General features: G+C 48.8%; 14 protein-coding genes across 14 annotated transcripts; 8 read left to right on the top strand and 6 right to left on the bottom strand.

Annotated features, from left to right (window-relative positions):
• Nucleotides 1-24: 24 nt before the first annotated feature.
• Nucleotides 25-1,936, top strand: VFPPC_11261 (allantoate permease; the record flags this gene model as incomplete). The annotated part of the gene is made up of 5 exons (XM_018289501.1): nucleotides 25-576; nucleotides 657-1,066; nucleotides 1,127-1,340; nucleotides 1,409-1,590; nucleotides 1,672-1,936. 5 exons carry the CDS (start codon nucleotides 25-27, stop codon nucleotides 1,934-1,936), a joined length of 1,623 nt encoding a protein of 540 aa, XP_018136654.1.
• A 1,193-nt stretch (nucleotides 1,937-3,129) lies between these two features.
• VFPPC_11262 (alpha-1,2-mannosidase subfamily) lies at nucleotides 3,130-5,651 on the top strand (the record flags this gene model as incomplete). Its single annotated transcript, XM_018289502.1, has 2 exons — nucleotides 3,130-4,922; nucleotides 4,979-5,651. The coding sequence occupies 2 exons, from the start codon at nucleotides 3,130-3,132 to the stop codon at nucleotides 5,649-5,651; spliced, it is 2,466 nt and encodes an 821-aa protein (XP_018136655.1).
• Nucleotides 5,652-5,753: 102 nt separating this feature from the next.
• VFPPC_16972 (exported protein) lies at nucleotides 5,754-6,968 on the bottom strand (the record flags this gene model as incomplete). The annotated part of the gene is made up of 1 exon (XM_022429050.1): nucleotides 5,754-6,968. One exon carries the CDS (start codon nucleotides 6,966-6,968, stop codon nucleotides 5,754-5,756), a length of 1,215 nt encoding a protein of 404 aa, XP_022283960.1.
• Nucleotides 6,969-7,512: 544 nt separating this feature from the next.
• VFPPC_11263 (heterokaryon incompatibility protein) lies at nucleotides 7,513-8,985 on the bottom strand (the record flags this gene model as incomplete). The annotated part of the gene is made up of 1 exon (XM_022428744.1): nucleotides 7,513-8,985. One exon carries the CDS (start codon nucleotides 8,983-8,985, stop codon nucleotides 7,513-7,515), a length of 1,473 nt encoding a protein of 490 aa, XP_022283961.1.
• Nucleotides 8,986-9,151: 166 nt separating this feature from the next.
• Nucleotides 9,152-9,553, bottom strand: VFPPC_18406 (hypothetical protein; the record flags this gene model as incomplete). The annotated part of the gene is made up of 1 exon (XM_018289503.2): nucleotides 9,152-9,553. One exon carries the CDS (start codon nucleotides 9,551-9,553, stop codon nucleotides 9,152-9,154), a length of 402 nt encoding a protein of 133 aa, XP_018136657.2.
• Nucleotides 9,554-9,820: 267 nt separating this feature from the next.
• Nucleotides 9,821-11,706, top strand: VFPPC_11264 (C6 zinc finger domain-containing protein; the record flags this gene model as incomplete). Its single annotated transcript, XM_018289504.1, has 4 exons — nucleotides 9,821-10,798; nucleotides 10,856-11,139; nucleotides 11,187-11,518; nucleotides 11,573-11,706. The coding sequence occupies 4 exons, from the start codon at nucleotides 9,821-9,823 to the stop codon at nucleotides 11,704-11,706; spliced, it is 1,728 nt and encodes a 575-aa protein (XP_018136658.1).
• Nucleotides 11,707-11,778: 72 nt separating this feature from the next.
• On the bottom strand, nucleotides 11,779-12,729 carry VFPPC_14896 (zinc-containing alcohol dehydrogenase; the record flags this gene model as incomplete). Its single annotated transcript, XM_018292664.1, has 1 exon — nucleotides 11,779-12,729. One exon carries the CDS (start codon nucleotides 12,727-12,729, stop codon nucleotides 11,779-11,781), a length of 951 nt encoding a protein of 316 aa, XP_018136659.1.
• A 522-nt stretch (nucleotides 12,730-13,251) lies between these two features.
• VFPPC_11265 (RmlC-like jelly roll fold protein) lies at nucleotides 13,252-13,678 on the top strand (the record flags this gene model as incomplete). Its single annotated transcript, XM_018289505.1, has 2 exons — nucleotides 13,252-13,274; nucleotides 13,321-13,678. 2 exons carry the CDS (start codon nucleotides 13,252-13,254, stop codon nucleotides 13,676-13,678), a joined length of 381 nt encoding a protein of 126 aa, XP_018136660.1.
• A 667-nt stretch (nucleotides 13,679-14,345) lies between these two features.
• VFPPC_11266 (hscarg dehydrogenase) lies at nucleotides 14,346-15,281 on the top strand (the record flags this gene model as incomplete). The annotated part of the gene is made up of 1 exon (XM_018289506.1): nucleotides 14,346-15,281. One exon carries the CDS (start codon nucleotides 14,346-14,348, stop codon nucleotides 15,279-15,281), a length of 936 nt encoding a protein of 311 aa, XP_018136661.1.
• A 567-nt stretch (nucleotides 15,282-15,848) lies between these two features.
• On the top strand, nucleotides 15,849-16,714 carry VFPPC_11267 (short chain dehydrogenase; the record flags this gene model as incomplete). Its single annotated transcript, XM_018289507.1, has 2 exons — nucleotides 15,849-16,134; nucleotides 16,194-16,714. 2 exons carry the CDS (start codon nucleotides 15,849-15,851, stop codon nucleotides 16,712-16,714), a joined length of 807 nt encoding a protein of 268 aa, XP_018136662.1.
• A 335-nt stretch (nucleotides 16,715-17,049) lies between these two features.
• Nucleotides 17,050-17,510, top strand: VFPPC_18405 (heterokaryon incompatibility; the record flags this gene model as incomplete). Its single annotated transcript, XM_022430022.1, has 2 exons — nucleotides 17,050-17,384; nucleotides 17,438-17,510. The coding sequence occupies 2 exons, from the start codon at nucleotides 17,050-17,052 to the stop codon at nucleotides 17,508-17,510; spliced, it is 408 nt and encodes a 135-aa protein (XP_022284936.1).
• A 2,069-nt stretch (nucleotides 17,511-19,579) lies between these two features.
• On the top strand, nucleotides 19,580-20,452 carry VFPPC_14897 (carbohydrate-binding WSC; the record flags this gene model as incomplete). Its single annotated transcript, XM_018292665.1, has 1 exon — nucleotides 19,580-20,452. One exon carries the CDS (start codon nucleotides 19,580-19,582, stop codon nucleotides 20,450-20,452), a length of 873 nt encoding a protein of 290 aa, XP_018136664.1.
• A 354-nt stretch (nucleotides 20,453-20,806) lies between these two features.
• VFPPC_11270 (protein-L-isoaspartate O-methyltransferase) lies at nucleotides 20,807-21,646 on the bottom strand (the record flags this gene model as incomplete). Its single annotated transcript, XM_018289509.1, has 3 exons — nucleotides 20,807-20,945; nucleotides 20,997-21,475; nucleotides 21,545-21,646. The coding sequence occupies 3 exons, from the start codon at nucleotides 21,644-21,646 to the stop codon at nucleotides 20,807-20,809; spliced, it is 720 nt and encodes a 239-aa protein (XP_018136665.1).
• A 940-nt stretch (nucleotides 21,647-22,586) lies between these two features.
• On the bottom strand, nucleotides 22,587-23,725 carry VFPPC_11271 (metal homeostatis protein bsd2; the record flags this gene model as incomplete). The annotated part of the gene is made up of 3 exons (XM_018289510.1): nucleotides 22,587-23,150; nucleotides 23,211-23,621; nucleotides 23,699-23,725. The coding sequence occupies 3 exons, from the start codon at nucleotides 23,723-23,725 to the stop codon at nucleotides 22,587-22,589; spliced, it is 1,002 nt and encodes a 333-aa protein (XP_018136666.1).
• Between the last annotated feature and the right edge of the window lie 293 nt (nucleotides 23,726-24,018).

Genomic DNA, 24,018 nt, shown 5'->3' with positions numbered 1-24,018 from the left:
AGACATCCAAACTTTTCTGCCAAAATGCCGCCTACGAATGAGAAGCAGACTGTTCAGGTCTTAGCTTACCAGGGTGGTGACCACACGGACAGCTCTGCTCCTAACATACATAATTCAGAGGCAAGTCCAACGCCTGGGCTACGACAACGTGTACATCTTGTTACGCACAAAGACATTGACGACACGACACTGTTTTACAACAAGCACAAGCATGATGTTGAGCCCGTCAAACATGGAGAAGAAAGACGGTTGAATCAAAAAAACTTTTGGTTCTTGTTGTGCCAGACATGGTGGATAGCCTTTTTGATCCATCTTGACAAGTCTACGCTATCCCAAGCCAGTACCATGGGAATCTTCAAGGACGTCAAGATGAGCAAAAAGGAGTACAACGATCTTTTTGTTCTCTTTTATACTGGCTACCTCGTTGCGTTGTGGCCCGGTGCTGCGCTTGCGCAACGCATTGGACACAAGCAGTTTATCACCGGCTCTTTATTGCTCTGGGCCCTGTTGCTTGGTATGCACCCACTAGTCAAGACAGGAAAGCAAATGATGGGACTTCGATTTGTGCTTGGCATGGTACGTTGTTGATCTTCAATGAGTTTTATTTCAAAATCAATCGCAATGATACAGGTCTAACCTTCATTCTACTCTGACAGACCGAATCCCAAATTGTTCCGTCGACAACAGTCCTGCATCAGGCGTTTTTCCCTCCGAAAAAGAGCCCATGGGTACAACTCCTCTGGTGGGGATCTGGCAGCTTTGCCAATGTTCTCTTGACCATGGTTGCGTACAAACTCATCAAGGACGACGAAGCTGCAGGGCTAGTCGGCGGTATTTCTTCGTGGAAGTGGCTTCACATCATCTGTGTCATATTGACATTTCTTGTGACGATCCCTTTGATATTCTTTCTACCGAATAACCCTTCAGAAGCTAAATGGCTTACGAAAAAAGAAAAGGTTCAAACTATTAAAATAATTCGCGATACGCACTCCGGTATTTCGAACAGGACCTTCAAGTGGCCCCAAGTTCGCGAGTGTTTTACAGACATAAAGAGCTGGTTATTCATGTACGGTTTCCTCTACGTGATGAATCTGTTTGTGATTTTGGACTGACTGTCGCCTTTTAGCACCCACATGTTCTTCAACGAGTTGCCAAATAATACCTCGCAGCAGCTGCCACTCATCCTTGTTGGCTTTGGCTTTACCCCAGCTCAAAGTGCATTATTCAACATTGCTAAACCTCTTTGGGGATCATTTCTTATTCTCGTTTCTGCAGCAATGCTGTATAAAACCGAGCTCGGGGTCGGATATACCTGCGCTATTTCATACATACCATGCTTTGTAGGAGGCATCATCATGGCAAGGATTCGTATTCGCAACGGGAAATCCAAATGCTAACGTGTTAAAAGGTTGCTGCTCCTTGGTCTAACAAAGTTGCCCTTGTTGTGGGCACTCAAATCTCAACCTTCAAACCGTCCTATCTGTTGGGGTTGGCGTGGGCAGGGACGACGACCACAGGATATACCAAGAAACTGTGCTTGATGTCTACCTGCATTGTCGCAGCGTCCGTTGCAAACATGATTTCGCCAGAGTAAGTACTCCTTGATACCGAAATGTATACAAAACATTCGAAAGAGCGAGAAGTGGGCTAATTCCAGCTGTGTGGCAATAGATTTTGGCAAGAGAAGTACAAACCCCGATACTTGTTACCATGGGGGTTTATGACAGCATTCTGGCTCATTTCACCCCTCATGTGCCTCATAATTCGCTGGTATCTGGTAAAGCAGAATAAAATGCGAGCGCAGGAACTGGGGGAGATGCAAGGCAGCGGATCTGAGGCCGAGGGGTTGGATACGGGCAGTGAGATTCTGCAATTGAATGACCAAGATTTGGATCTCACGGACAAGCAAAACCTGCGCTTCGTTTACCCGCTTTAGGTTGCTTCGGAGGAGGGTCAATTAGAATTCGCCGGAGGCTTGACTAGACTCTTTGTGGCGGAAACCTGTGTTGGTTCGGCGGTTTGATGCAGGACTTGGCGTGTCATTGTATGACTGCTTGTGCATTCTCGAGCCACCTTCCTATTATTCAACAACTATTACTCCGTAGAAACTACGGCCTCGTTTCTCCCGCCTTTGCTGCGTCATTTACCCAGCAGACATCTTCAATAGAATCCTTTTCGTGTCATTTCGTCCCGATATTAGACGGTGTGGTCCATCCCTGCCACTGCATTTCGGTGCGACGACCGGCGGCAAATATCCCCTGAACAAGCCCTGGTTGCCCAATCTCACCTGCAGCAGCATCAGCCTATCATGAGGAATCCCCTGAATGCCTTGAGATGGCCGGACGCCACTGAGACACCAAGACGCGGGGGGCGTAGTTGATTGCCGATGTGTGGGTCGGAGGAGACAATTGACATATTCAAAATGACAAGTTTTTGATGAGCAGATGAGAACATACGTTGGTAATAGAAAGATGTTATCAGGGATAACTGTACAAGTTGCGTTGGTTTATAACAAATGTCTGGGGGTTGTGAACGGTCCAACTTCGTCCGTAAGCCAAACTTGATAGGATGTAACTGTACATCATGTGAATTCATCAGAGTTCCAATGAATCTAGCCCTTGACCCTCTGATGTGGATGCATGATCACTTGCCCCCTCGGAGCTTATGATGCCACCATGTTGCACGCAGCATGCACAAGCCAGACAACTCCAGAGAAAGCTAACCCTTCCAGTAAGGTGCTTCGACTTCTTATCGTGATCTGCACTGTTCAATATGCTCGCGCCGCACAGAACTTGCCGCAGGAGGACCGACGCGATGCAACGACAAAGCTGCAGCCAGGAACGAGCACGGATCGAGACATTGAAGAAATTGCCGGTAGACATGACTGGGGCGGAAATGTCATCTGGGAGGCAGAGGAGAAAGTGGTTGGTCACTTGCATTCCGTGCCACGATGTCGACGCTTCACCGTAAATGGTAATCAAATAGTTACTTTTGTGTAATTATATATGAAAGCTACGCATCTGTGCTGTCGTCGTGTTTCAGTCTCGAGGGTCAAGCTGTCTAGGCTGAGGCCATCACCACCAACACCAAAATCCGTTTACGAGTGTCAAAGTTGTAATTCGGACAGCCATGGTGCAGTCGCAAACCCTTGGCTGGCTTTCCGCCACTCTCCTTGCACTTCTTTCACAATCCAATGCACAAGAGAGCAAGACTTTTGACCCTCTTCAATACGTCGACCAGCTTATCGGCGCGAGCAATGGAGGCAATGTCTTTCCTGGCGCGACTTTGCCGTACGGCATGGCCAAAGCCGTTGCCGACACCAACAGCGGCAGCAACCAAGGCGGCTTCACGCTCGATGGTGCCCCCGTCTCTGGATTCAGTGTTCTTCACGACTCAGGGACGGGTGGTTCTCCATCATTGGGGAACTTCCCGCTGTTCCCGTATAACAAATGCAATGGTGGCGACGTGAACAACTGCGCCTTTCCTAAGAAGACGCGCGTAAGCTTTGGCAAGTTTGCCAACGAAAGTGTTCAAGCGAAACCAGGATATTTCGGCATCACTCTTCAAAGTGGACCTCAAGTTGAAATGACGACAACTCAACACACAGCTTTGTTCCGCTTCACCTTCAAAGGAGCTGCTGCTGGCGACAAGCCGCTCATTCTTCAGGACCTCAGCGATCTCTCCGACTCGCGACAAGACAACGGCACCATAAAAGTTGACCCCAAGACTGGTCGCATTACTGGCAATGCAATTTTTGTTGCTAGTTTTGGTCAGGGCAAATACCAGCCGTTCTTCTGTACCGACTTCCACGGCGCAGATATTGCTGACAGTGGCATCTACGCTGATAGTCGCGCTACCACTGATGTTCATGAGCTCAAGATTTCCCGTTCAATCAACGGATACCCCCTGCCCGGTGGTGCTTTTGTGCGTTTCGCTAATGGAGACAAGCCGGTGTATGCCCGCGTTGGACTCAGTTTCATTAGCAGCGAGCAGGCTTGTGCCAATGCTGAGAGTGAAATACCAAAGTTTGACTTCAACAAGCATGTCAAGGATGCACAGAATATCTGGCGAAAAAAGCTATCACCTATTACTGTTAATGCAAAAGGTGTTGATGAGAGCTTCGTGAGGAACTTCTACTCTGGCATTTACCGGACCATGGTGAATCCGCAGAACTACACGGGAGAAAATCCATTCTGGAATGATGGAGAGCCATATTTCGATTCGTTCTACTGCATCTGGGACTTGTTCCGTTCGCAGTTTCCGTTCCTCACGATTCTCGATCCGGAGGCCGTGGCTCAAATGGTGCGTTCGCTCATTTCAACGTATGAGCATGATGGCTGGCTGCCAGATTGCCGTATGACTTTCAGCAGAGGCTATACGCAGGGTGGCTCTAACGCCGATAATGTACTGGCGGATGTGTATCTTAAAGGCATCGAAGGCGGCATTGATTGGAACAAGGGGTACGAAGCGGTAAAGAAGGATGCCGAGGTGGAACCATTCGACTGGTGCTGCCGTGGCAGAGGAGGCATCGACTCCTGGAATAAGCTGGGCTATGTGCCAGTCCAAGACTTTGACTTCAAGGGATTCGGAACTCTCACAAGATCTGTCAGTCGCACCATCGAGTATGCATACAACGACTTTTGCATCTCACAAATGGCAAAGGGCCTTGGAAAGAAAGGGGAACAGGAGAAGTATATCGCAAGCAGTGGAAACTGGAATAACTTGTACAAAGCGGACCAGCCGTCTCTGCTGCCAGACGGCACCAATACTGGATTTACGGGATTCTTCCAACCAAGATATCACAACAAGACATGGGGATACCAGGATCCTCTCAAGTGCAGTAACACGGACTCAAAGAGCGTTTGCTCTCTGCAGAACAGCGGCCCAGAAACATTTGAGAGTAGCATTTGGGAATATGGCTTGTAAGTGTGAGGGTTGTGCCGAAAAGACGAGAAATTTGCTGACTGACTATTCTTAGCTTTGTTCCTCACGACCAAGCTCAACTAATCGCACTCTATGGTGGACCAGATTCGTTTGTCAAGCGTCTTAACTATCTGCATGACAAGGAAATCACTTATATTGGCAACGAGCCAGCATTTTTGACCGTCTTCCAGTACCATTATGCCGGTCGCCCTGCGGAATCTGCCCGCCGGAGTCACTTCTATGTTCCCAAATATTTCTCTCCGAAGCCCGACGGTCTTCCAGGCAACGATGACAGCGGCGCGATGGGTTCATTCCTAGCGTTCTCCATGTTGGGATTGTTCCCCAATCCGGGACAGAATGTGTATCTGATCATACCTCCATATTTTGAGAGCGCAAAGATCAAGCATCCACTAACAAAGAAGACGGCCACCATCAGAAACATCAACTTTGACCCAACCTACAAGAATATTTACATCCAGAATGCAACGTTGGATGGCAAGCCATACACCAAAAACTGGATCGACCATTCCTTCTTCACTGAGGGCAAGGAGCTTGTTCTCACTCTCGGCAGCACAGAAAGCTCCTGGGGCACAGCCGTCAAAGACCTGCCGCCAAGTGTGAGCTCATACACAGGATTCAATGGAACATATAACAAGCATTCCGTCCGGGCTCCACGAGGAAATGGAAACTACCGTGGGGAGTTCCGACGCGGCGGTTTGGGGTTGTGAAAGTGTACTTTGACCAAATAGTATATTTATTATCAGTATAAACATTGTGAAAGGCATATTCTAATTTCATGAACCATTTGCGGTCATCATCGGGAATACATTTTAGAGCGTAACAATGCTATCAAGCTGCTGGGGTGCTGGTCGCAGAGCAAAAATATCACCACCAGGAGGAGCCTCCAGCTTTCCATCCACCCTCTTTGCCTGGCATAGACCAGCGATAGTGGCAGCGTGAACGTTATCCGTTGCCGCGTACCTCTTGAACTCTAGCTCCTCGTACGGCCACTTGGACTGACCGCCAACTGCAGCAGGAATAAGGAAGTTGACAGCCTTAAATAGCGATTGACCAGCAGGCCCCTTGTACTTGTACAGGTCAACGCCAACCTTCTTGGCAATCTGTGCCCAGCGAAGGTGAGCTCCGAGGTTGAAATGTGAGTAGTGCCAGCTTCTGGTACGAGCTAGTTCTTCAGGTTCGGAGCCGTTGGCGGTTATTTGTCTGTCAATGAAAGCCTTTGCCTTGTTAGAGACTTGTGCCGCGAGGGTCTTGTTCCCGGTGAACAGGGCCAGCGCAGAAATCTGCATGTTGGCAAAAGTACCATGGTTGTTTGTCGCGGCAGCCTCCGTTTTTCCGAACGGAGATGCATATAGCCATTCAAGGAATTGCACGTTCCAGTCTTGGAAGTTCTCTCCATCACACTTGGTCCATCCTGGCGCTCCCGTGTTAAGGATGGCAACGGCATCAACCACATTTGTGTACTCCTGGCTAAAGTCGATAATGCCAATGGCCCGTCCGGTGTTGGCACAAGGGATGATCTGTGCATGATCTAGGTTGGGGTTCATCTTTGTGGCCTCATCGAGAAACCAGGTTCGGAGAATGGTTGCTGCGTGTCGGGAGTATTTTGGGTCCTGGGTATAATACCAAGCGAGACTCAAGACATAACTAGAGTTAAACATCTTGCCAACTCCAAGGCGGTCTTGATACTTGTCCACCTCTGGGTTTCGTACACCATCCTTTTGGATATAGGGACATCCGTCGGCAGAGTTGGGATTCGGCCACCAGTATGGTGCCTGCGAAGCGTAATCATGGATTGTACCATTAGGAGGCGCCTTGTCCTTGGCTGTAACAGTCCAGGGACCTTGGTTCAACCATGAATCTGCCTGAGCAGTAAGATGCTTTAGAGCAGCTTCCAGAGCCTTGTCACCGTGCTTGAGACGCTGCTTTGCCGCGACAAGAAGTTCGCCATCAATAACCACTGTTTTAGGGGTAGGCAGTGGCTTGTTGCTCTCTGGTGCAGCTGAGCCGAGAGGCAACAGAGACATGGCTGTCAACAGAATGCTTGAAGCTGGGCATTGTGGCTGGTCGACCCGATTTGAGGGGAACAAACTGTGAGAAGATTGAGTTCACGGATCGATGCACCTCATAGAAGGGGTGTTGAGATCCGGAATGCTACCTTGATTGCCATTTTATACCTTTGCTGATCTAAATGCAAGCTCCCCAGATCTACCCCAAAAATCCCCAGAACCCCAGGATCCCCAGAAAGAGATATTTCCCCCCATCCTGTCAGTTTGTCGGGTTCCCCTCCCTTTGATGGACTTCAAACTTCCACCAATCAACACAACGCATCAGCATCACAACTCCAGCAATAGACCTGAACACTTTTCCGTACGCGGATAAATGAACCCAGGTACCACTTCGATGACATGGCTTGATTTTAGCATTACCCCATTTCCACATGGTCGAATGCCCAAGAGGCAGTGGCTTGCTTGGAACCCTCATGAGGCTTGCTCCGGGCAACGTTCCGTGACGGAACTATTATTCCAGTTCTTTGTGGCTTTTATATCCACGTTAATTCATGTCGTTTAATTATGTCAAAGCAACTACGGTCTTCATAGCGGCATTTTCCCAAAACTCCCGCCCGTAGACTTTGCCGACTCCGGTCCGTTCAAAAACAGTTTCCTTTGTTGACGATGACGAAGACGACGACGCTTTCCGCAGGGCGAGGATCCAGTAATGCCGTAATTTTGACACTGTTGCAATCCCCGTCCGTCTCTCTTTTTCTTCTTGGCGTTTACTTGCTCCGCCCATTAGAGCGAGGCAGTACACTTCGTGGCTGGGTATGGTCGCATTCCACTCGTCAAAAATGATCCATCCAATTGCGTTGCCTTGCCCGTCTTTGATATATTTCGCCATGGTTTCTGTTAACTGAGAATTTGTTGACTGGACATCTGTAGCAATGGAGTCTGCGCCAGGACCAGTCAAGTCGGCAACATTGCCAATTGACAGCACCGTGGCCATTTTGACCATCGACCGAATCGACATTTCAGTACCATCGTCAGAAAATGAAATATCACTACAAAGGTTCTTTGCTCCCCTAATGGGTAAGAATCTCACACCACATGAAACATGCGCCCAGGACCAGGTTGGCAGCTGCAGCGCATCATTGGCCGTAGGATTCTGAATCTTTCGAGTGACTTGCCAGATTAAGTGATCTGGCATACAGTCTTTCCACATGCCATGAAGATACTCATACCCATACTTGCCCTGCGACTCAATCCGCAGGCCCTCCAGAGCAATGAGCTTGTCGGTAGGATATGTGAGTGTACGATCGCTGTACTGTTCAACCACACTCTTCCAGTGAGTATTGCGCGATATGCTAAAGCATCTCTCTCCAGTCTCACGTTGAGTGATCCTTTTACATGACCAAAGCAATTGGCCAGCTGTATAAAAGACGATCCGCCGGGATAGGAGCCATTCCTGCGTTGCCCATGCTCTCTTGTTCAAAACACCAAATTCCGGGAAAACGTCGCCTGCCTGCTCTGTTCTCACTGATGCAAAGACCCTTGGAGTCTCCTTGTCGTCTGGGGATGACACAGACACAAAGAAGCCGGGGAGCTCAATAGACTGTAATTGTGCTTGTTTAGTACTAAGAAATCCTACCCACGCGTCTTCAGCGTGACTTGCGGCAACTGTGAGATGAGCGTGCTCATATATCGAGCCCATGAGCTTCGATTGCGATAGCCAGTCCTGTTGGTCGTCTTGGACAATGCACAAAGAGTCAATCCACACATATGGTATGTCTAGTCGCCTGGCCACGGTTATGGTATCCTGGAAGGTCGATGGAATCTTGTGCCAAGGGATTTCTTGTTGGTAGCTCTGTAAATTACTCTTCAGCGTTTTAAGCGGTGGCTTGACTGGAGAACCCCAGCAGTAACTGAGGGCGACGTATTTCCCAGTCAATCCATTGCTCTCAACCAGACGGACATTTCCTTGTGAAACTTGCAAGACTCTTGGAGGCAGCTCGCTCGGTTTACTGTCACTCAGAACGCGACCAGCCATTGTTTCTTTACAAAACGTGTGGTCTGCAGAGCAAGCATCCAGCCATCGCTGGAGAAGCGAAAACGCCTCCTCACTGTTTGCATCCAGAAGCCGCGGACGACCACCGACACGAAATTTTGAATGGGGAATAACATCTGGTGAATCCGTCAGCGCTGGACGTTGTATACTATACTGAAGTAAGAATCCACCTACGTGAACCTTCTGCATGCAATCGCACTATACATCTTAGCGCTGCTCCGCTGGCTGTCTCGGTAGTTGTCAAAGTGAACCCAAACAACGCGATGCCTTCTGCAGCTGTCTCGGGAAAAGATAGACCAAAAGGGTCGATTTTCGGCTTCAGTAATATGTGATTTGCTCTCAAGGGACCGTTGGAGCCCGGACCATACCTCTGAGAATCATGCAGGAGACCTTCGTAAAAAAGTGCGCATAACGTGCATGTCGCGGCTGCGGCAGCCAAATCCTCGCCGGTTTGGGCTAATACGATAGACTCAAGCTTGCCTCCCGGCTTGAGGGCATTCTCATAAAACGAGGGATGCGAGAATGATTGACATTGACTACACAGTCCCATGACGGTGGATGTAAGATGGTGTAAGGGAATAAGATTGTCTCGCAAAGTCGCAACCAAGTCGTCCCCAGCGCTTGGTTGACATGTGGGGGTTTGATGAGACTGGAGAGTTCCATAACAAGGATTCAGCCACTTCAATGTTGGACCATATTTCATGGTGGGCACTGGGCACGTTCTTTTGCATTAGTTTAGTTCCCAATTTACTACCTCATCAATACAACTCGTGATGGGAGACAAGTAACACGGGGAACTAAAACGACAGCAGTCGGAATGGTCTCTGGACTTACAACCACTGGCAAGAACCGACGATCAAGCCGACAACAAATTACTCTGGCTGATCAGAGTCCGTCCTCACCAGTTCAATTACCCGAAGAGCCAACGTCAACCCGGAAGCGTAAGATACCTCATCGCATCTCAGTAGCTTGCACAACATGTCGCAATCAGCATTTACGATGCGACGGCGCTGCGCCTGTCTGTACACGTTGCCGTGAAGGCAATAAACGATGTGTGTACAAGGACATTCGACGGCAGAGCCGACGCCTGAGAGACCAACACGATTCAACATTGGGATCCGATTCAGGTCGTTCCCGGAACGTTGACCTGTCGGACAACAGCTGGGCCATGTCGGAAAGCCCGGGTCAAGAGCTATATTCCCTCAATAACTCATCCAACCTAGTCCATGATCCCTTTCTCATTCCTCAGCCTGTCAATCCCCGCCAAAGTAAACCTCTCGAAAGTTTCTACACTTCGTTCTTCAAGGGCCATCCGTTCGTCCTGCCAAGAACTCGGCTCATCAGTCAATTTGAGAAGGATCCCGCTTCAGTCACAGACCTAATCAAAGTGATTGCTTTCATCGGATCACTGTACATGTTTGATCCCTCATCTCAAGGATACCGGGCAGCTGTGGAGTCAGCAATCGCCAAAGGACTTCCGCAAGATGGGTTCAGTGTGCAATGCCTATTATTGTTCGCAGGTGCGCTTGAGTGGAGCGGCGAACAAGATTATGCGCAATCCATGTTGGATAAGGCTAAGTCGATGGCGTTGAATATCGGAATACAGTTTCGAAGTTATGCTCAAGAGCACGGCCAAGGCTGCCTCGTTTTGGAAGAAAGCTGGAGACGAACCTGGTGGGAGTTGTATATCATTGATGCAATTTTCGCAGGGACTAGACACCTTCCCACTTTTGAATTGTGGCATGTCGATTATGACGCTGGTTTACCTTGCGAAGAGATGGTTTACATCCACGGGGTAAGCAGAGACGATTGTCGCGTGTGCCAGAGAGTAGACTAACGAGAACCCGAACAGAATGTTCCCCCACCGCGGACACTGGAAGAATACGACAATCGTGCTTTTGAAGATAGCGACAGTTCATTCTCTTCATTTACATACCTCATTGATGCCGCGCGCATGCTGGGAACAACATTGCCGACCGTTGACAAAGAAGGAGACGAGATGGCATCCCAGGTGAAGAATGCGGAAGCCAACATAACAAGCTGGCATTTGTATCTTCCGGAAAGCAAAAAGGAACCTGTGCAGCCAGATGGATCGCTTGATGAGGTCATGTTCCGTGCCCATATGTTGCTATACACGTAAGATTACACTCAATTGACTGGACTGCCTCCAGCTAACTTGGCAGTGTCACGACGCATCTTCATCGTCCACGATCAAGGCTTCACTACAGCACAATGGAAATTCTTTGCTCTAAATATGCACCGCCTGAAAGTGTAAATTTGTCGGAGCTCTTCAATGAACGCCACACCATGCAAGCGATCAAGGCCGCGAAAGCATTCGTCGAATTATTCACGCTCTCTACATCTCCGACAACCCACAGTCCATTCATCATGTGCATGGGATCAATGGCCGCAGCAACACACATGTCTGCTTGTGAGCACTACCTGAAAGGGGCAGAATATGCACATGCAAAAGACCGAGTTCGTGTCTTCCTCGGTGCTCTGAGAGCATTTGAAGGTATATGGCCACAGGCAAGAAAGTGGTCCGGTGAAGTTAAACTAATGGCGAAAGCGGTGTTTGAAAGCCGGGGCAGGAATGGAGATCTCATACTATCGAATGGAGGGGAAGACCTTGGTGATGGTTTTGGATCAAATATTGCCGGGTTGGACCTGGCGCTATTGAGAAGTTGCTTTGAGAGCATGTGATGACCAAACATCGAACTGTATTCGCTTGCAATTTGTCTATTTTTAATGACCTCAAGTGCTGTTATTACCCCATTACACGAATGCAATTACCGCCTTTCCCTCTCTGCCTCGTTGACCACCATATTCCCAAGCCTCTAGCCCTTCTCCAATACCGAATGTCTTGATAGGAATCGGCACCAGCTTTCCCGCATCCAGCAAACTGGTCAACTTTGACAATATATCTCCATCAGCTGTGACAACAAAGTAGAACCACTTTACATCTGGGTGATCCTTCAACTCGACTGGAGTTCCTCGTCCAAACGACCATGGCGGTGGCGGATCAGCTACCGTCACAATGCTACCGGTCGACTTGACGCATTTCCAGGACTTGGCTAACGTTTCCTCGCCGACGGTATCAAAGACCGCATCTACTCCATTGACTGAATCTTCCCAGTTGGGTGTATGATAATCCACCAGAACGCTCGCTCCGAGAGACTTGAGGTATTCATGGTTCTTAGCCGACGCAAGTGCAACGACCTCACATCCCAAAACCGTGGACGCAATTTGCACCAGCACAAGTCCAACAGCACCCGATGCACCTGTGACCAACACCTTGCTGCCTTTTTGAACCTTCGCGTGCTCATAGATAGCTTCCCAGGCAGTCAGGAAGGGGATAGGCAGTGCCGAAGCTTGGGCATGGGATATGATAGCTGGTTTAGGTGCAATTTCTTTCGGCGTTATGAGAACATACTCCGCTTGCCCACCCGCATCGGATGAAGCTTTCAACATGGCAAAAACGGCATCGCCAATCTTGAGTGAACCGGTGTATTTTGGACCAAAGCCCTCAACGACACCAGAAACATCGTGGCCAGGGATCCTGGTGGAACTTTCGTATAACTCCGGCCAAGTCACTTCGTCGGCAGTAATGCCCGCTGCGTGGACTTTGACAAGGATTTGATCATCTTGGGGAACGGGTTTGTCGGCAGTCTGCGTGAGTGTGATCTTGTGGCTCCCCACAGCACCAGTGATTTGGATGGCTTTCATGGCTGCTGATACTCGGTACGTGAGAGGTATTCTTGTAAAGTTTTATGATGAATGAGGATAATACGAATTGATTCCAGTGCAAACTTAGCTTGATCAATGCCTTTTATGTTAACTGTCCATTTTAAGTTGTCCGATTGCCGCCACAATTATTCGGGTCAGAAAATGCACACCTTTCGGGTCGATCGGGTCACTCGGGTCGCGGTGGATCGAGAATTCTAGATCAGATCGCCGCGAGACCAAGGCACACTATAATCGCAAATCAGTCATGAGAGCATGTACATATCATCCTTGTAAATCCTTTGTGAATGAGGTTGCAGAATTAGACCACCCGAAAGATGTCTCCAACAATTCTGAGTCAACAGAAAATCAGCTGATGTCATGTCAGTGGCCAGAATATATAAAGGCCACCAGCTGTATTGCACTGCTACATCCAGAAACACTTACAACCATCGCCTTTAAAAACTTGTTTGACTCTTCGTTTTCGGCAGTTATTCTTTTACAGTACATAAAACATATAGCAAAATGTCTTCCGATGCCACTGAATCGTAAGCTACTCCGCCCTAATCCATGCCAGCCTGCTGACAACAACAGCTCCCGTCCAAGAGAGAGCCTAAAGGTTCTCTTTGACCATGAACTCACTAATGCCCCCGGGAAGTCTATCATCGGAGTAGAGGTTGCGTATCCTCCAAATGGTTTCACACCACCTCATCGTCATGCCGGCGCTACAGTCGTTGCTCTCGTTCAAGACGGCCAGCTCCTTAGTGGCATGAACGGGAATCCACCAAAGGTGTACCTACCCGGAGAGAGCTTCGTTGAATTACCGGGGTGCCATCATACGGTTGGAGAAAATAACAGCAAAGAGGAAAGCGCCAAGCTTCTGGCAATTTTTGTGGTTGACACCTCGGTGGTTAAGACCCAAGGCTACGCGGGGTTGAGTGTGTTCGACTAGCTGGCTGGTAAATTACCTGCTGCAAAGCAGGAGAAGAATTTTTTTTTTCATAAATGAGTGTTGGCTATGAATGCCCGTTCAGACGGTTCAAATTATATTCTGCAGTCGTACAAATTGGCTCCTAAGGTTCGAAGTGTGCTCTGTGAATGGATGTGAATGCTGACGAGGTACCACAGGCAGCAAGGTAACCCTGCAAACCAGTGTCTGGCGGGCTTCTCCATTTGACAAGAATACATCTTCCTATTACTGTTATAAGAAGTGGATATGCTTCACATGCATGTCTTGAATCACCTTTGATAATGGAAAAGTATGCCGCAGATTGCAACGTTGACTGTTACATAGACAAGGCTTTAGCTATGCCAACCCTGCCGGGCATTCACTCCTGTAGCGGCTCTGAATTAAAGATGGACTGTAGAGTGAAACGGAATATGCCAAATAAGGAAGTATGAGGCGCTTTAATCTCAAAAAGATTGGTCACTGTTGCGAGATATATTAGTGAGGACGCGGAGTTAAGTGGACAAGACGGAGATAGTAAGCCGTACCATCTGACGGCGGTCCCAACACTTGTTACTATAAAGCACGGCCATGTCTCAGAGAGCTTAGTATACGCCTTAAGAGTACCATTTCAAGCAAACCAGCATTTTGTTGTGCGCATAGCAACTCTATCATGTCTCAAATCCTGACTGTATTTGGCTCCACCGGCCAGCAGGGCGGCTCCGTCATCGACTTCGTGCTCAACGACCCAGAACTATATCGAAGGTACAAACTTCGTGCCATTACCCGGAATCCAGATTCAGAAAAATCACAGCAGCTCAAGTCCAGAAACATTGAAGTCGTTCGTGGGGATGTCACGGATCGTAGCTCCCTCAATGACGCATTGACAGGAACACACACAGTCTTCCTTGTGACTGTACCTGATTTTGGCCCCAATGCTCTTCAAACTGAATTTGAATCAGCCAAAAATGTTGTCGACCTTTCTTTGCAAAAGGGAGTACAGCATATCATTTTCAGCAGCTTGCCATCTATCTCTGACATTTCAGGGGGCAGATATACAAAGGTCACAATGTTTGACGCAAAAGCCAGAGTGGAATCTTATATTCGAAGCTTGCCAATCAAGAGCACTTTCTATTCTCCGGGCTCCTTTATGGACAACTACATCACCGTAGCCTCTCCCAGAAAGGCAAGTGACGAGAGCAATACCTACATCATGGCTTTGCACATCTCACCACAGACCAGGGTTCCGCTTGTGGATGCAGGAGGTGATACAGGAAAGTTCATCGGGGCAATACTTATTAGTCCTGACAAGTACAACGGACAAGTAATCTGCGGCGCGGATCGACTTTACAGCCTGGAAGAGATTGCGCATACCATCGGCAGAGCTACAGGGAAAGATGTAGTTTACAGACAGATCTCGGCAGAAGAGTATGAAGCATCTGTGCCATTTGGCGGCGATGTGCTCGTGCAGACAATGAGTTACTTCGAGGAGTTTGGGTATTACGGTGCCGATACAGAGAGACTGGTTGCCTCAGCAGCTCGAGACACCAAGGGAAGACTCACGACATTTGAAGAGTTTCTAACAAAGCGCCCTCTCAAATTGGCTTGAGTCTCATAGAATGGCGGGTCATAGATCACTTGTTAGCATTCATGTATTCTTTGCGAGTAGAGCTATCTACTACATGTCACTGGTGGACACTTTGAAGTTTCATCCCCTAGAATCTTACAACTCCTATGTCGAGAAATCCTACACTACAAACTCTCTAGAGAATTGAAAGTCATCAAGTTCGCGAAATTCATCCTCCCATTGTGCCTGGCTGCTCTATGGTTGCCGACCATAGCCAACACTAAGCCAGGACCATTTAGGGAGCATGAGCCATCAATGTAAGACCTCTCTGCGATCACGGCTTTCTAATACTGTCAAAGCTCACTTATGTCCACACTTTACAAGGTAGGGACTATTCCCCGCACATCTTGAGCCATATTCCGAGCCCAAATGTACGTAGGGGATATTCAACTGTAACTATTCAGCTGCAAATTTTACCAGAGCTTCCTATAACCGAGCCAAACTCCTAGGCGTATTCGAACTTCACGCAAAGGCCATACACCGCAAACGGCTTATCGAGCTACTTATATCCGGACTTGTTTCCCCCAGCGTATTTTCAGATCAAACATCATGGACACAAAAATTGTCTTCATTACTGGTGCCAACACTGGCATTGGCTATGAGACTGTAAAGGCACTGATTCAGTCAAAGAAACAGACATATCACATATTTATGGGTAGTCGTGAGCTTCCAAAGGCATATGCTGCAAGAGACAGGCTCGAGGGGCTCCTACGACCGTCCTCTAGTACCGTTGAAGTAATACAGATTGATGTGACCAACGATGCCTCCATCAAGGCCGCAGTGAAGTATGTCGAGGACAAGTTTGGATGGATCAATGTCCTGATAAACAATGCAGGTACATTTAGAACTCACTTCATGCCAACCATAATCCAAGACTGATAAATATCCGTCAAGGCGCTGCTTTCGATGGCACTTTTGATCAAGATGGTCCCAACCTGAGGGCGATTTTCAACAACACGTATGATGTCAACGTCACGGGTGCCCAGATTACAACATACCACTTCGCCCCTTTGCTCATCAACTCCCCAAATGCACGGCTGCTATTTTTCAGTTCCAACAATGCGAATCTCAGCGCAGCATTTAAGAATTTCATTCCTACCTGGGCGCCAAGACCCGAGGCTGGCTGGCCCAAAGATGGGCTTGTTACATATCAGGGATATAAGTGTTCCAAAGCGGCGCTCAATATGTGCATGTTGATTTGGTATCAGCTACTGAAGGATAATGGGGTCAAGACCTTTGCAATCAGCCCTGGCTTACTGGCGACCAATCTGGGTGGTCACACTCCGGAAAAGATGAGGAAAATGGGCGCTGAAGATGCGGCGCTCGGAGGCAATCTTGTCCGAAGCGTGGTAGAAGGCGAAAGAGATTCGGATGTCGGCAGAGTGATTACACGGGATGGTGTACAAGACTGGTGATGCTATGCATTCAGAGACAAGTTGTCAGAAAACAAAGTACAAAATATCTTATTGTCCTATGCCTGGCAGCACAACCTCTTGAAATAAAGTAGTGAAAGGTCAGGTGTCATTCAGTGTTATTTTGCTCACTTACACAGACGTGGCACCTGAGGCTGACATGTTCTCGTGATGAGTCGCTGTTCGGTGAAACAATTGAGCCGCCATCGTTATGTTGTGAACTCGAATGACTAAACAAGATTTCAACTTTCAACCTCACTATTAGAGCAACATAAAACGAGCCAAATACGCATATCAAGAAACTAAAAGCCTACCGCTATCTAACTAAACGATTCAAAATGGGTCTCTCTTCCGTTTCTCCAACAACATGGAACACCCTCGGACTTGGTGTGGCCACAAGTTGGTTCGTTCTCAGCTCGCTCGCCACCTTCACGCCTCATCGTACTGCCGAGCTCTTTGGCATCACCACGCTGAGCAACTCTCAGACTGCAGACCATGAGAGCATCCTCGGGTTCTCAGGAATGGTTGGGTCGCGAGACCTGACTATCGGCCTTGCCATGTATTTCCTTGCCAAGAAGGGGCGGAACGATGAGTTGGGCACATTGATTCTTAGTACGTTATGTATTTGCGCCGCTGATATTGGGCTTGTTTGGAGGAGGCAATCTTATGGAGAGTAAGTTAGCCCAGTCGTTGCACTTGTTTGAGAGGAAGATGCTAATATCACAGACTGTCCGTTTTGGCTGCCGGGACTGCAGTTTATGCCACTATTGGCCTTGGACTAAGAGGATTGTTCAATTGATGAGAGATGCACGGTTGTTGTGTACGCTTGACATAATAAGTTCGATATTGTGCCAACTTTTTATGTACTTGTCTACGTCTTTCATAACTCTACTATTATGATCAATTTAATTAATGCATGTTCAAGCGGAATGTGTTAGATCCTTGGGAATACCACTGTTTGCCAGGCCATCGGCAAACCGGCACTCGTTGTCAGCTATCCCACGTAATAATTCTCTTCATCCATGTCTTCATTTCACCTCAACTTCCAAATCAACGACTCTCGCGCTCGCTTAAGACCTCGCGCTTATGCTCCGGGGCCGCCTGCAACGTCATCTTGGTTCTAATGACGGATTGTGAGGCTTGTCTCGCGGTCGCGCGATCGTTGCCATCTCTGTCCGCGGAAAGTCCATGGACGCTTTTTCACTTGCCTACAGCCTGATAGGGCTGCTTTTCATGTATAAATGGTTGAATGCCATGATGTTTAATGCTCAATAAACAATCAAAAAGCAATTCAAACCATTGTTGAGTAACGGAGCACTGCTTCAATTTTCTCAAAATACAAACTACATTACAAACCACCATTCTCTCGACTCCATCACCCCTCACAATGTCTACGTCTGATAGCTTGCAAGACATCAACAACAAAACCCTGGGAACAACAGCAAAGTCATTTCCCATTGTCACACTCCCAAATGGTGACAAATTGCCCACTGGCACCGTCGGCGCCTTACTGGTCAACATCAAGGCGTATGACGCTGGTGATGAGGAACAACGAAAGGCATTGGAGCCTGCTATCAAAGCCGCTATCCCTGTGCTGCGCAAAGTCGGCATGTTTGACCTGTTTCAGGAGGATGAGTGGATCCAAGGACAAAGTGCAGGCAGAGCTTTAGTGGGAAAGTTGGCCAAGGAGGACTAATCTGACATATTACTCAGAGAGAGCAGTGATTTTTGTTTTGTGGACGAGAACATAAACGGGACGGGTGATAGCGATATCTACCTTAATGTTGTGGGTATAGATCTTACGTCAGATAGAGAAACAAGAAGTTTTACTATACATACAGTTCATACCAATTGTGACTTTTACGTTTTCGCTCCGTAGACGGAAAGCCACACCATTTGCCGAGTACGGTGTATTCGTGGACAATGACCTCGCCATCTATAACTCAATCAGGGTTTTACGCCCAATACTTGTGTAGTTGATCACAAGAGTATCCAGCTAAATTGTCAGCCAATTCTCAAAGGGAGTGTCTATCTCATCTACCAACTCCCCCACTACGACCAATCTAGCCGCAGCCCGATACAATGTAGATGTAATTAGAGAGAAGGCGAGAAAAAAAGCCGAGATCCCGTCATGTTCCATAATGTCCAGCCTCCTTATTGTCGCTGAAACTTCAAGTCTTTACAGTGTAACTCGGCGACCCGGCAAAATGTCTCAGACACCTCACACCTTAGCAGCCACCACACCAAGCAGACCGTCTCCCTCTACCATCCTCGGCCGTCTTGGCGCCCGTCTCTGGAACGCTGTGAAGAAGGAACCCGTATGCAAAAATGCCGATCTGTGGGTGGTCCTCATTTGACTAGCACAATCTGTTGTTTCGGACTACGACCTTCGCTGCTCGTCGTCTCGGTGTAAGTTGTCTGCCTCCACCGTTTGTATGCGCAACTCGGAGCTGCATTCCATTGCCTCCCCTTCAACACTGGCTACCCACCACCTGCCTCTTCTTTTTATGTGACGTCGGTTGCGTGCCTTAGATGGGCTCATGAATGGCTTTGAAGATGGCGTGGCATTTTCCATTGAAGAATGGCGCCTACTTGAGATATAATAAGGCATTGTTGGCCGCACATGAATCCCAGAACAGCCATCACTACAGCTCCCCATCGATTCGCGGCATCACGGTTCAGAGCCTTGTTTTGAGAAGACCTGTTGTAAAGTGAACTCGGTTCTTTTTACAAAATTCTTCTTTGCTTGGTCTTTTGGTACCTCGATTGCCATTCTTTTCTCACAATTACCTGGTCTCGCCCACTTTGCTTCATCTGCTCTTTAAACTACTGCAAATTTGACGGCAAACAGATTTTGATCGAAACAAAATGTCTCGAGCAGCCTTGGCAGTTGTTCTCATAGCCACTGGCGCTGCAGCCCAGGCCAACTTTGCGTCTGATGGCTTCCAGTACGTTGGCTGTGTCCAAGCAAGCACTGGTGTATTCCCAGTCAAGATGAATCTAGGCGATTCCTTCACCGTCGCCCAATGTCAAGAAGCTTGCGGCAAAAGCGGCGCCTATGCCGCAGCAGCTGGAAACGGATGCCATTGTGACAATCCTATTTCTCACGTTGGCCTCGATTTTGATGTCATGGACGACTCAAAATGCTCACAGGCCTGTAAGCCCGGCGATGCCAAGGCAGGACAGTGTGGTGGTCCGATTTCGACGGATGGACAACAGCTGTATAATCTTTACCAACGAATTTCCACCGACCCAATTCCCGCAAATGTCACGTTGCCGCCAATTGCCAACAAAGCCGTGGATTTACCAACTTCGACGTTTCTAAAGACCATCACGACATGCCCTCCTGGAGTGACAGATTGTCCTCTTCACAGCACGTCTGAGGACCCCCAAAAACCCTGCACCAAGGAGCACCCACCACCACCGCCGCCTCCTCCTCCTCCTGTCAAGACAAAGTTTGCATTGCCTTGCCCAGAGAGTAAAGCAGCTCCCCCTCCTCCCTCTTCAACGACACCATGCGACTGCGAAGAGACAAAGAAGCCGGCTCCCCCACCAAACCCTTGCCCGGGACCTGACTGCATGGAAACCACCAAGACCGAGATGCCCCCTCCTACCTCAAAAGCTGCTCCAGCTACTACCAGTGAGCCGGTCATTGTTAGCGAAGGCTCTTCTCGACCAATTAGCGCCGTCATGGTGGTTCTAAGTGTTGGAGCTCTTGTTCTGGCTATGGGCATGTCTTGAGGTCCGTTTGGTTGCGAGAAAGAAGAAATAATGACAAGGTTGTTTTGAATGCCCTGGTGGCACATGATTTACTTATTTCCTTCTTCTCCCTTTCCTTCTCTTCTTTGTTTTACTGTGGTTTGGACTTAGGCACAATTCAGGACATGGGAGCATTCGAGATGGTTCTAGAGCATATGAGACACGCCGGCACGTTCATGTAATGGTAGATGACTGGAGTTTTACTCTCTTAAATTAACAATTTTGATACAATGGTTAAGCTTCATTGCCCATCCACCATACGTTGAAACCGTAGCATTGACAGATAACAGCCGTCACCTGATAAAAACAGCCTGGCTTTGCCCCGCGGAATGGAAATTAGATTGGTGGATCGGTCAGTTTGACGTAGCGAACACCACAAATATTCTTCTTGGTGACCTTGCCGCCCTGGTCCTTTGAGATCCGCCAAACAGACTGCATGACTCCGCTCTCGTCGTCGTCCACTGGGATAAACATGCTACTCTGGTCAGAAAACATGGCTTCATTGCTAAGCAAGGTGTAAACTTACCACCCCGGCGCCTTCAACTGATCCAGCAACGTCTTATGCAACTCCTTTGCAGACGCACCAACGTGTATAACATCCCAATCTGTGCCGTGGTCCTCCTCCCCAGCCCTTGCAGGCTCCTTCAGGCCTAACCTGCCATCGCCAAGTCTGAACTGCACCTTTCCAGTATCTAATAACTTCATCCCCTCTGTGCTTTTCCGCATGTTATCCTCACCAATTTGGCGTAGAGCGGGGATATGCTCCAGTCCTATCACAAGACCCTTTTCACCAACTAGTTCAGCGAGAAGGTGTGTCAAGTACCCAGACCCGGAGCCAATATCAAGGACACGAGGCGCAGGAGACGTTGCAGACGGTTTCAGGTAAGGCATTACATTCTCAATCGCCATGGCGTGCATGTGCGGTGCAGAGATGGTAGCCTCATGGCCAATGTACTGTGGAGAGTCTTCGTATGGAGAGTGAGGAGCATAGTGAGCTCTGTCGACCTATTCTGAGGATTAATACCACAAAGCCATAATAGACGAGCTACAGTAGGGAAACTGTGAATTAATCACCTTGAGAAAAGCTTCCTTTGCGCGCGGATCGGTAATAAGACCGGACCGCCACATATTCTCAACCAGCTGCTCATTTGAGCCTCCAGAACATCGCCACGCCATGCTGTAGTTTTGGCGGATGAAAGGAATAGATGTAAATGGTCTTAGAAAGCTTGAAAAGAGCATATATGCTCGAGACTCGACGGTGAGGTTGAATAGCTTCTGTTGGATATGCCCAAGCCGTGTAGTTCTCGTTCGGCGCCAGCCTAAACACGAAGAACCTCGTGCGTGAGTATACTACAAATTACGAAGTGATGTATGATCATCGGTTGCAATGATTCGAGCTAGTTAACAAATAGTGTCAAGCTGAAATGACATATTGAGAGACGTGTAGTTGAATCAAAATCAAGTGGCAAACGGAAGTAGCAATGAGTCTGGACTGGTGCCGGACACAAGCTGGTGCGGGGCCGAACCAGACCACCAGATACCAGAATGGAGGAGATTCCAGATTTGAGCCTCGACCCCACCTTCCTTCCTGTCGGTTGTCACCATTGGGCTCTGGTCGCCCAAACACCTGATGTCAGTTCTGCATCATGGCGGCATGGCTGAGTGTTCAAGCCACGACGCAACGCAAATACAAAATTCTGGACCATCGGCAGTCGTGGTCATGCAAGTCTGGTTAATAATCCGGTCCAGTCGGGCAAGAAGCCGTCAAGCAAGGCTGTAAACAGTATTGTCATCAGCCCGTTGTCCAGCTCTCAACACACAATACTTTTACCACGACCGAGTGTAGCCAACATAGACCAAGTCTATTACGAGTAGCAAATGCTATCTTCGCTAATAAAACTCAAAGGAAATCCGCGTGCTTCGCGACGTGTTGCTTTAAACCCAATGCAATCCCAGCTAAGAACAAATCCGTGCTTATGAACGCCAAAAGAAATGCCGGACGCCACTGCAGGCCAATAAACTTCCCATATCTCCAACCATGCCCAGGGAGTCAAACTCGCTGTTGCCGTTATATACAATCAATGGTGTTGAATCGTCAGTGTCGAGGTTTCGATCCCTACACCACTCGTTCCGGGCTTTCGCCTTCGGAAATAACAGGCACAGCCAGTCCTCGGTCGGGACTCTGCAGCACGAGCTGTTCGTGTCGCCGGGCTTTCAGGAATTCGGCCACGCTCTTGATGAGAATGAACCAACCCACCACCATCAGCACGTAGGCCATCCATTCGCCGCCGGTAATTGTTGTTGAGCCACCGTCCGTGACGTCACCAGCGTTGAAGTCGTGCGAATTGGGATCCGGGGGTGCGGCGTATCCGTCGGGGCCACTCATAGCCGGGGCCTCGCCGCTTCCAGAGTCCTTCATGTAGAAACCATATTGTATCAACGTAATGCCGAGACCTGCGCGTGACCCGTTTTTGGCGGCGTGTGTCGAGTGCAGGAGATATGTGAGCAGGAATCCAACGAGTTGGAACGAGGTCGAGATCATGCCGTTCCAAATAAAAGAAAATACCGAGCCGACAGGCATTCCATCAACATACACCTCGTCCAAGCCACCTAGTCCTGGGGCAAGTATAGTTGTTTCCCAGTACGGCGGCGCAGCATCAGCAGCGGCTTGTTCATATGACTGTGCGCCAAGTTAGTCAAAAGACCGCAATAACAACATCCACTTGCCAGGATATCCTACCGGAGGCTGTTCATCCTTCTCCGAGTCTGTCCGCTCTGGACGTGCCGACATGTTGGCAAACACGCCATCAGTGCCTACACCGCCTCCAACAACTCGTGGTCGTGAGCCCGACGAGGGATTTGGCTGCGCTGGCGTCGTCCGAGGATAGGACGAGGCATGATCAACAGGGGGTAGGTGGGTGGTCGAAGGCGTGGTATTTTGAGTCACTAGTCGTTGTGTATCGTCGACTTCATCATCACTTGCATCGTCGTCATCAAATGCGTCTTCGAGGTCCGGGTCGACGCGACTTCGTCGGGTCAAAGAAGAGGCTCGTGAGTGAAAAGACGGTGGCGGAGAGCTGGGGATTGGCTGCAATGATTTGGGCTCTTGCGACGATTGGAAGTCGTCCTCATCGTGATCGTGGTCATTGACCTGTTGCGGGACATTAGTATCGGCGGGCTGGCCACGATTTGAAGTCGGCGATAAAGGCGACAGAAATTAAGACATACCCGTTCGTATCTCCCTGGCCCAGGCATCCTGAAGACTGATGCAGCGATAACAGCGACGGCTGAAGGTTGACAGGAATGAGTTGATTGTCGGGGTTTCAGGGATCGCTGCCACACACGTAATCAATCCAAGGAGGCGGAGCACGAGTCAGGGAGGGCCTCCTTCGGCAGCTAAGGGAAAGAAAAATCCAGCGACGGGAGAATGAGAGTCAAGGAAACAAAAAGTCGAAGCGAATCTAGAGGAACGGTACTGAAGTTGAAGCAAAGAAGGCAAAGAGAAAGTTTGGTGCGAAGGGTATCTGAAGAAAGGAACTAGCGGTGGA

Source organism: Pochonia chlamydosporia, assembly GCF_001653235.2.
Source record: "Pochonia chlamydosporia 170 chromosome Unknown PCv3seq00017, whole genome shotgun sequence".
NCBI lineage: Eukaryota > Fungi > Ascomycota > Sordariomycetes > Hypocreales > Clavicipitaceae > Pochonia > Pochonia chlamydosporia.
The sequence above is the reverse complement of the archived record's forward strand: the minus strand, read 5'-3'. Positions and strand labels throughout refer to the sequence as shown.